The following is an 11426-nucleotide window of genomic DNA, read 5'->3' on the forward strand; positions in this document are numbered from 1 at the left end:
ATTACTACGTAAGAGGATGGGATAGGACTGTCAGAAAATCTAACTGGAGCTGTAAGGCGTGGTGAAGCAAAGTTTTCTTCAGAGAGTCTCTAATTAGTGGAATTACAAGATAAATTAGATCTGGAATCTTATCTTTTTAGTACTTTCTGTTTTGACTGTATTTTCTCAACAGAAGTTGATTTTCATATGAGAGAATAATTTTTTAAAGAAATAAACCAAGAAAAGTTACTTACTTTTGTGCCTGTTTTAAATTAAATTAGCCCCAATGGCTGGGCTGTACTGTTCATAGCTGTAGTGTATACATCTGTGTTTTCAGAGTGCATGAATGTTTTTATACCTGTATGCATTTAAGTAAGCAAAAAAGGCCCTTAATTTTTAAGATTTGGGAGTTTACTGTAAATTTGTATAAATCTCTCAAAATCTCTCAGCATTTCACCCCAGTTCATGTCTAGCACTCTTGGTGCAGAGAACTATGTTATCTTCTGCTAGTACAGCTGGGGGTCCAAAATGAGAGCACTCATTTTACAGGCAAGATACACACTTCCACAGGCTCCCTATGCCTTAAGGCAGACCTAGGGTAGTGAGTATGTTTCAAGAAGTCTAAAGTCTGCCTTTGTACAGTAAATACTTAAGCCAGGCAGTATTCTGTTTTTTTAGTAGAGTGAAAGCTGTCCCAAATTTAGTTTCACAACGGACCTGGCCCTTTCTACTCTCTCGGTAGATAAAAAGTCAGGTCCACAGTGCATAAGATAGGTCCTGGTACATTAGTGATGGGATGTGAAACATGAGTTTGGAGTAGGTTCCAAATTTAAATATCATGTAGAGATCAGTTTACTCTGCCTGTGGCTCTGAAGAAGGCCCACACTCTTCCCTATAAAAAGTCTGATATCTATTTTAAAGCTGTTTACTACACAAAATTAGAAGCCTCCTTGTTACTGTTTTCTCTCATCAGAATATTTCCAAATTACTGCTGAGGTAGGAGAAGATGGGAGTTGAAGGCAGGAGCACAGCAAGAGGCCTGGCTCAAAAGGCAGGGTTGAGATACTGCTTCAAACTAGTGTAGCTAAAAGCTCAGTCTAAAATAAACTGGGTCTGCAGTCTTCAGGTGTAGTCCTGTACTAAGCTTTACAGTACTAACTTTCTAAGGCAACATTCACTTGTTCCATCTGTGAAAAAGCAGTCCAATTCCTCTACTGATCTGAGGAACAGAGCAAAGTAGCTCTTTAAGTTCCAAGTACTGCTTGACTTGTAATTGTAGTTTTGCGCTAAAAGCTGCTCTTTTAAAAAGTCACCTGGACTCATTGCCATATTTAAAGGGAAAAAACTTCTATTTTCTTGCTGCCAGCCTCACAGATTTACATTAGGATCTAAAAGAAAAGCAGGAGCCTGCCCTGTGCAAGATCAGCATTAATTGAATTCTCTAAGCCCAAATACACCTCAGTGTCTCCTGAGTAATACTCCAGATTGCAACTCCCCTACAACATACAAAGTTATGAAGCCTCATTGGCACTCAGACAACTCAGATACTTTTGCACAACTCAGTTGAGAAAAACAGGGTTTTGCAAGTACACTCGAGAGCACGTTACACACGCTGCTGCATATGCATTTGCAGAGTCAGCAACTTAAAAATGAGTACTGAATAGAAATATGATATTTCATTGAATGAAATACTTAAATTGACTTTCCATATTCATTTGAACTTCTGAGGATGGCTGGGGTAATTATGACTTCTGAAATCCCACTTGCTTCTGAAAAAGTATCTTTAGTTATGTTTCTAAAATACAAACATATGTTAATTTGTGAAGAAAATGCTGCTCCATAATATTCTGACTGAGGATTTAGTTTTTGCAAAAGATGCATTTCACTCTCAGGTCACAGAATGATTTTGCAGGGTAAGCAGTTATAGAATTTAAAAAAAAAAAAAGGTCATCTGGCCAAATCTGGTATTAAGTTATTAGATATCTCTAAATGTGATATTACAAAATAGAAATGAGCAAGGACCATTCTCTGGCCTTGAAGCCAGGTAGCATTCTCTGTTTCATATTTTGGCATCTGAATTCTGTTTCCCTCTCCAAAGCCAGGCAGTGGTCAGTGAGCTGCTTACTAGAAACCATTCTTGACCATGAGTTGTATTCTGGATGGTGCCTAAGCATTGTCTGAAAAAGTATGAACTAGCATAAGCCAAACCTGTGCCTGAGATTGTGCTAATTATCATCAGCACAGACGACTGATCACAGGTCAGTGTTCAGTACTATGACCTGACCCTTTCTTACTCCCTTGTATAGACAGAGCCATGGAGATCACAAAGATGGAGCTCACAAGGCTTTAATTATAATTGCTCCAAAACGGAAACTGAGGGTGAAAAATTCCACATCTGAAAACACTCTCTTCTTAAAAAACTGCCTTTCACTACACTCAATGTCGTAATCATTATGACTAACTCAGAAGTATTTGATTTGTAATTCTGTTTCTGAACTTATTAAATCCAGTACCAGGTCCTTCATACTCCTGTACTCTTAAGTGTAAAGGATTTTTGAGCAATTAGCACCTGCCTATTTTAGCCTGGTGTTACATACATTGTTTTCTTTTCATTAAAGTTCCTGGCTACAACAGAAACTATGCTCAAAATTATGCAAATAAACACGCTATATTGCAATGACACCACCTGAATAAGCAATGGATCAGCAATGTAAGATTCATAGCTGTTCAGGAGCTTGAAGGAACATTTGTTTCAACTGAGAGAATCTAAAATAATTTCCTGAGGTGAATATTGCTTAAAACAGTTCTTCCAAATTACCACTCTAGCCTGCTATCAGAGGGTAAAAGGATCAAAAGACATCACCTGTCTTGGGTTACATAAGACTGAAGGATACCACATGGCTATGTCATGTTCCAGCCAGGAGTAAAAATAAACTAAAATGGGATGTGCTCCTCCTCAGGGCCAATCCACAGGAGGAAAGGTGGGTTTTCCTCCTATAAAAAATAACTGAAATGATTTTTTTTCCTGGCTGTTTTCATATACCCATATATTATGGCACACAGATCTCAATTTTTCTAAAGAGCTGTCCCAGTATCTGGCATGTATATATACAATCTCATTGTGGTCATGGGGTTGAACAACCAAATGAAATTCTGACAGTGACAATTCACCATTGCTTGGGAAAAGGAATACACTGGGAAAAAGTAACCACTAGGAATAAGGAGTACTAATGTGCATTGTCTTCTCTGCCTCTGCCTCTGTTCTCTCCCCTTAGCGTGAGTGCATCTCTATTCATGTTGGCCAGGCTGGAGTTCAGATAGGAAATGCATGCTGGGAACTCTTCTGCCTTGAGCACGGCATTCAGCCAGATGGCACCTTCAAGGATCTACATGACAAACTCAACTATGATGACTCTTTTACCACATTTTTCAATGAAACAGTCACTGGGAAGCATGTGCCACGGGCTGTAATGGTGGACTTGGAGCCAACTGTAGTAGGTCAGTATAGAAGTAAACCTGGAAAATGGAGAACTTACTCGTCCTAGTATCACCATGGTGTGCCACCAGTCTCCACAGGTACAAAGCAGCACAACCTTTGTATCTTGGTCTACCACTAGATAGCATGAAATTAATTTTCTTGTGACACAGAATGTCAGATTCTGTCATAGGTATTATAAACATAGGAATGGCAGAATCCCCAGCAACCTGATAGCTACTACACATGGTTTGTATGACTTCTCTTTGCACAAACATTTAACTTTGGTTTTGCTTATCGTGAGATTTTTGCCATTTGAATTCTGCTTTTCTCTAATTGGGATTCAAAGTGGGAGCCTGACAGTTTCCCTCCAGGAATAGAAGTGTTTCTAAAAATTGGGGCACCATGGGGAACCTAATTTTCTTCACACTTTTTTCCTGGTGACTTATCCTCTTGTGGGTACAGGCTGTACAACTGACAAGTTCATAAAAAGATGACAAGTTCTGTGGCTGGATACAAGTCACACCATAAATCACCAGAATGCAACAATGAAAAAATGCTTAGGAGACAGTTCCCTTCCCCATCAGCATGTGGTTTTTGGGGTCATCATCTCCTGTGTCTGAAAGCTTGCATCAGTGCCAACAGGAACCAGAACTTGTTGGCAAGGCAGCACAGCCATGCAGCTTCTTACAATTTCTCTTCCTTGTTCAGATGAAGTGCGGGCTGGCACCTTCCGGGAACTTTTTCATCCAGAACAGCTGATCACTGGAAAGGAAGATGCAGCTAATAACTATGCCCGTGGCCACTACACCATTGGCAAAGAAAGCATTGATATGGTGCTTGACCATGTCCGTAAGCTGGTAAGTCCCAGTAGTTTTGAAACAGCACTTTGGATTCTGGAGAAGAAAGAAGTGCAGAACAAGTAGTTTAACTACAAATGATACCAATCGTTCAGAAAGGGGCTTGCAAGACATACAGAGGGGTCATTACTAGGCTAAAAGAGAAAAGCCTCGTAGTTCACTTTCCAGCTGTATGCCTCCAGATATTCTTAAAAAGTGGTTGTGAATATGTATTTCATTATTAGCACAGCCCCTGAACACCAATACTAATATAGAAGGGTGGATTAGGCAGTTCTACATTGCTGGTTTCAGATAGACTAACTAAAAGAAGTGTGAAGTTCAGACAGAGAAGCTCCACAGATAGGAGTTCGATTTTTATGTAATAAATTCAGCCAGTGAGGAAAAACAAGGATGGGATTATCACCAACCCTTTCTCAAGAAAACCTGACATAAAATCTATATCTGATGACTGCTTTCTCCTTCAGCTCAGAATAAGCTCAAGGAGTAGATGAAGTCTTTTCATTCTTCTTCAGCCCCTATTCTTTCACTGTTTACTTTCTAGACTGATGCCTGTTCTGGGCTGCAAGGATTCCTGATCTTCCACAGCTTTGGAGGGGGTACTGGCTCTGGCTTTACCTCCTTACTGATGGAACGCCTCTCCATGGATTATGGAAAGAAGTCCAAACTGGAGTTTGCCATCTACCCAGCCCCTCAGGTCTCCACCGCTGTGGTGGAGCCCTACAATGCCATCCTGACCACGCACACCACCCTGGAACACTCAGACTGCGCCTTCATGGTGGATAATGAAGCCATCTACGACATCTGTCGCCGAAAGTTGGACATCGAGCGCCCCACTTACACCAACCTCAACCGCCTCATCAGCCAGATTGTTTCGTCCATCACCGCCTCGCTGCGCTTCGACGGTGCCCTCAACGTGGATCTGACGGAGTTCCAGACAAACCTGGTGCCCTACCCACGCATCCACTTCCCCTTAGTGACCTACGCCCCCATCATCTCCTCTGACAGAGCGTATCACGAGCAGCTCTCGGTGGCTGAAATCACCAACTCCTGCTTTGAGCCCAACAACCAGATGGTGAAGTGTGACCCAAGACATGGGAAGTACATGGCCTGCTGCATGCTCTATCGTGGTGACGTAGTTCCCAAAGATGTCAACGTAGCAATTGCTGCCATCAAGACCAAGAGAACTATCCAGTTTGTCGACTGGTGTCCAACAGGCTTCAAGGTGAGTAGGGCTGCCATGAACTTCACTTTAATGTTTAAAGGGCAAGTTCAGTCCAGTGGAATAACTGTATTTAAAGATTTAGATCTTGTATGTTTTCCACTTGTGAGACGAATCAATATATGCAAGATGCATTTGTATAAAATGTGCCTTTTCTCCTTTGAACAACCCATTGACACAGACTCCTAAATATTTACCTAAGTGGAAATCTGAAGTGTATATGAGTTAAAATTTAAAGAAGTATTCATTTCAAACCTGAATTTTGGAAAATCCAGTGAGTGTTCCCTCTGAAGCCATATCTAAAACTAAGGAAATACCCAAACCTATACAATTATTAAAGGATAATATGCTGATATTTGGAATCTGTCAGTTGACCCACTCACCCAGAAATATTATACAGCCTCTCCCCACTGGCTACATAGTAGTGTTGGGAAACATGATTTCAACAATAATGCAGACATTAGCAGTGGAAGAACATTTGTCATACAAATAGGTGGTTTAATAATGAAAACTTTTAACTGGGAACCAACTTTCTGTATCAATTTCTATCAAGTCTCTTGGTGAAACATTGTTCAGTGTTGGCAGCTGTTAAGAAAGTTACGAAGTTGCCAGTGTACATTAAACAGAAGAATAATACAGACATTGAAATTACCATCTTTTGTACTGTTTATGATGTTATTATTTTTTATGTCATTTGCCATCTGGTAGTTTTGATAGCTGCACCACTCTACCCCAGCATCCGTACCTTTACTCACATTTTTTCAGCTCTTTGACTGCTTTCTGCTCTTGCTTTTTTACAACCTTCTCTCATATTCCTGTTTCCAGGTTGGGATCAACTATCAGCCTCCTACAGTAGTTCCTGGTGGAGACCTAGCCCAAGTTCAGCGAGCAGTCTGCATGCTGAGCAACACCACGGCCATTGCAGAGGCTTGGGCAAGGCTTGACCACAAGTTTGATCTGATGTATGCCAAGAGAGCTTTTGTGCACTGGTACGTGGGTGAAGGCATGGAGGAGGGAGAATTCGCAGAGGCCCGAGAGGATCTGGCTGCCCTGGAGAAAGACTATGAAGAAGTGGGAACTGATTCATTTGAAGAAGAAAATGATGGGGAGTAATTTTAAAATACACTTTGTTCCTAGTGAGCACAGAATTGTCTCTGTATTACTGTATTACACATGTCTATCATTATGTCACCTTTTTTTGTATGTAATATACAGAAATTTGGGAGGGGTCATATAGAGATATCTTTTATTCCATAAATCACAGGTAAATTGTCCTATGAGATATGATCAGTTGTAGTAATGCCCCACCACTTCCAGCAATGGAAAAAGACTTGCTCTTCTTCCTTACACATTTAAGGTAAGTCTCTAATACACCTCTTCAAGTTCTACTATACATGCTAAAACCACTACAGTTCAATATATGCATGCTTATAATGGAGCACAGTCAATTAGTTTTCAAAGTTCTAATTTGACATACCTTCACCTTTTGCTTGTTGGCATGTCAAAAAATAATGAACATGGAAAAATGGGTCCCTGCTCTGTGCTTTATTATCCTCTCACTGATCTTCAGCTGACTGACCTAAAATGGACATTTCATTATTCTCTGAAATACCATTTCTGCTAAAGCAAGCACTTCCTTTAGAAATGTTAAAGCAGTGCAATTTTTCCACATTTGGGGGATAAACATCTGTGTTATGAAAACAAATATCCTTTTTTGGTTGGGTACTGCTGCAGCAGGCATAAGAATTTTTTTTCTGTGTCTCTGTGAAACTGCTTAAATGAGAAAGCTCCCTCTTTTTTTCTAAAAAAACACTTTTCCCTACTGAAAACATTTCTGTATTCCTTATGCCACCTGAATGCTTCTTCCTCTGCAAGAAACAACCTCTGCTTTATCCAGCAGACCACTGTGCCATCTGTGGCAATCTTTATTCAGTGCACCATGTGCAAGCAAGTCCGCAACACAGGCATTTGCATGTTTACTCAATTCAAAGTAATGATCAAAGATCTAGGATTTATAGGATTCACATCTTGCTAGGCAATGACAATTTTTTTGGACTATGAAACTTCAGTAACTTTTTATCTAGGTCTATGTCCTTGATGGGATGCATCTATGAGTGCTGAGGCAGCTGGCAGATATCATTGCAAGGCAACTCTTGCTAATCTTTGATTGATCGTGGTGACTGGGAGTACCCAAAGACTGGAGGAAAGCAAATCTCACTCCTATCTTCAAAAAGGGCAAGAAGGTGGACCCAGGGAACTACAGGCCGGTCAGTCTCACCTTGATCCCTGGCAAGGTCATAGAGCAGCTAAACCTGGAAAACATTTCCAGGGACATGAACAAGAAGAAAGTCATCAGGACTACTCAGAAGGGATTCACCAACAGCAAGTCATGCTTGACCAACCTGATAACCGTCTATGATGAAACAACTGGCCTGGTGGACAAGGGGAGAGCAGTGGATATTGTCAACCTAAACTTGAATGAGGCTTTCAACACTGTTTCCCGTAAGATCCTCATATAGAAGCTCTTGAAGTATGGGCTGGATGAGCAGACAGTGAAGTGAACTGAAAACTGGCTGAATGTCTGGGTCCAGAGGGTGGTGATCAGTGGCACAAAGTCCAGTTGGAGGACATTAACTAGTGGTGTACCCCAGGGTCGATACTGGATCCAGACGGACACCAAGTTGACCATGAGCCAGCAATGTGCCCTTGTTGCAAAGAAGCTGAATGTTATCCTGGACTGCATTAGGCAAAGTAGATCACCGAATCATAGAATATGTTCATATTCCATAATGGTTCATCATTCCATAAGGATCATCAAGTCCAACTCCCTGCTCCTCACAGAACTACCTAAGACTAAACCATATGACTAAAAGCATTGTCCAGATGCTTCTTGAACTCTGACAGGCTTGGTGCCGTGACCACTTCCCTGGGGAGCCTGTTCCAGTGACTGACCACCCTCTCAGTGAAGAACCTTTCCTAATATCCAATCTGAACTTCCTCTGATGCATCTTCATTCCGTTTCCTCATGTCCTGTCACTGGTCACCAGAGAGAGGAGATCAGTACCTCCCCCTCCACTGTCCCCCTTGAGGAAGTTGTAGGCTGCGATAAGGTCACCCCTCAGCCTTCTCTTCTCCAAGCTGAACAAGCCAAGTGACCTCAGTCACTCCTCAAAGGCATTGCCCTTGAGACCTTTCACCATCTTGTCTGTCCTCTCCTGGACACATTCTAATAGCCTGATGTCCTTCTTATACTGAGGTGCCCAAAACTGCATGCAGTACTCAAGGTGGCGCCGCACTAGTGCAGTGTAGTGGAACAATCAATCACCTCCTTCAACTGGCTAGCTAAGCTGTGCTTAAGAGGTCGAAGGAGGTGATTCTTCCACTCCACTCAGCAGTGGTGAGGCCACACCTGGACTACTATGTCTAGTTGTGGACTACTCAATACAGGAGAGCCATGGACATCCTGGATAGCGTCCAGAAAAGGGCCAGAAATATGATTAAAGGACTGAAGCATCTCTCCCATAAGTCATCTAGACATGGTCCTGGGCAACTGGCTCTAGGTAGCCCTGCCTGAGCAGAGGGGTTGGACCAGATGACCTCCAGAGATCCCTTCCAACTCAACCATTCTGTCATTGTCTTCATGTGGAGATTTCTATTTCTGTTTGGCAGTTACATTTCACAGTGTAACATCACATTGAACTTGCATACTCTGTATGCATTATATGCATTTAGTTAACCAGATCAGTAAATTACTAAACTATGAAGTTACGGAGTACCAGAAATATCTCTGTTTAGGAAAATATCCTACTCAGGATATACTTGTTTACGTACCTAAATTGAAGCAACGTGAATAAATATTACCCAGCCTAGTGGGATTTAGAGTCTTATATGGCTTTCCTCACAGTTCTGTCCTGAATTGGGACCAAAACCAGAAACAGGAAATTTCATACATGAAACACATGTATGTGTTCAAACCATGAAATGACCCTGCTCTTCCAGTGAGAAAGGAAAAATAGGGGGCAAATTAAAGACAAAAACGTGGTTAAAAGGGGCAGATGAATTGCTTGCTCCATTCTTTGAAAAACTGCTGAAAGCAGTACAATGAAAAAGTGGAAGTTATTGCTCCAGTGTGGAGTACTTTATACATTCTAAAACACTGGGTGTGGAGTTCCTAACTTTCTGAAAGCTTTTTAAATCTCATTCATCAATATTATGGTTTATTTTATTTGCAAGGACACTTAGGAATCCAGGATCCCTGCTCTCGCAGTAGTCAATACACTCTTTGGAATGGTTTGTAGACTACTTTAGAAGTGTAGTGGCAGTTATGAGGAGCTAGCAGCTTTTGTCAAAGTGACACTACACCACAACACTCGTCGGGCAGTGTATTTGGAGGCACGAACACTGAATCTTTCAGTTTTGACCATCCCTTCATCTGAGCACACTTTCTAGGCTCAGACTTCTGCCTGCTACCTGTTTTGGAAGTGGGGTGTCACAACTGACTTTCACAGGCAAAGCTTAAAATAAAATATTCTTAAATAAGACATGCTCCTCTTAATCAAGCATCCAGGCTCCTACAGGGGTCATTACCAAAAGCCACTTCAGCCACACACTGCTTCACAAGCTTCCACAGACCTATCAGACCTAGTGCCTGTTTAATCTCCAGTGTCAGTTTGCACCTAGGGCGGTTTAACTGTCTCTGGGCAACCTACGGCTTAGCAGTTCTCTCTCTTCCTCCCTTCTATCGTGCAGACCCCACACAAGCTAGAAATAGAAAGGGGATATCACTAAATTTAAGCTATTGCCAAGTGGCTCTGCCAGAGTCACAACAAAGATGCTGAGTCATTTGTACCCTCCTGCTCACATGCCCCTACAGCTATCCACACCCACCCATGTGGCAAATGAGGAAGCTTCTCGCTGCCACTGCTGCTTTGGGTTAAGAGCTCTGACTGACAAGCAGCTGTGCTGCCTCCAACAGGGCCAGGCTGTATGAGCAGGCTCTCCAAACCTGCCCAGAGGGTAGGCAACTAGGACCTCTTCTGTGGGGACTGCAAGAACGACAACTCTGATGGGCTCCAGACAAGCCCTCCAAAAGCCTCCTATGCACTGTCTCCTTCCCCTGGTTCAGTGAAGCAGAGCAGGTACCTGACACAGGGCTGGGAGCGCATGCTGTCCTTAGCTGTGCTAACAGAAGAACTGCTGACAGTTTAGCCTCTCTCCACAGTAAATCCATGTTAGCATAACTCTTCCTCCAGAAGGTGCACCCAAAGTTATCTGTGTTATGTGACAAAGGGGAGGCAGTGAACATCCCTTCTCATCATCATCATCATCAGGGTTGCATACATCCTCCTCTGAAGACAAAGTCTTCTAGCCACTACCTCAGATAGCTGGCTCTTTCATTCAAGGTGTAACAGGAACAAACAGTATGTTAATAATAAGAACACTTCGGTCACTTAATGGCTTGTAGAACCTCTTTGCTGCAGAAATATTATAAAGGACTTCCACATTCTACTCCTAAATACCCTCTAGAACTTCTAAGTATCTGTATAACACAGGAAGGAGCCAGGGAGTCAAGGCTATGTTAAGCAGTGGTTTTCCTCCCCTCACCTGTTTTTTCTGTAGTATTCCTTGAATTTAGTAACTTAGTGAGACAACAGCTGAAGGCTTCTGCATAGCACATGTGAATTCAGTTTGTTAGCAGCTCACAGAAGGGGCTTTTCTGGTGGAGAAAAGGGTGCCCCAAAGACACCAGTGAGAAGGAGCAAACAAAGGTAGATGAAAGCCTGTGGAAGGGGGCAACACCTTGCCCCTTGCTAAGCCCTTATGTCCTCATAAACCAAACCTACAGGCAGAGAGAGAGGGAGGAAGAGTTTAGGGTTTGAACCTGTCCCTGGGG

General features: G+C 42.2%; 1 protein-coding gene across 1 annotated transcript; it reads left to right on the forward strand.

Annotated features, from left to right (window-relative positions):
* The first annotated feature begins 3434 nt into the window (after positions 1-3434).
* Positions 3435-6650, forward strand: LOC141958492 (tubulin alpha-8 chain). Its single transcript, XM_074901303.1, has 4 exons — positions 3435-3477; positions 4166-4314; positions 4856-5536; positions 6359-6650. Exons 1-4 carry the CDS (start codon positions 3450-3452, stop codon positions 6644-6646), a joined length of 1146 nt encoding a protein of 381 aa, XP_074757404.1. The 5' UTR covers positions 3435-3449; the 3' UTR covers positions 6647-6650.
* Positions 6651-11426: the final 4776 nt, after the last annotated feature.

The sequence above is a fragment of the Athene noctua genome, chromosome 3, assembly GCF_965140245.1.
Source record: "Athene noctua chromosome 3, bAthNoc1.hap1.1, whole genome shotgun sequence".
Lineage (NCBI taxonomy): Eukaryota > Metazoa > Chordata > Aves > Strigiformes > Strigidae > Athene > Athene noctua.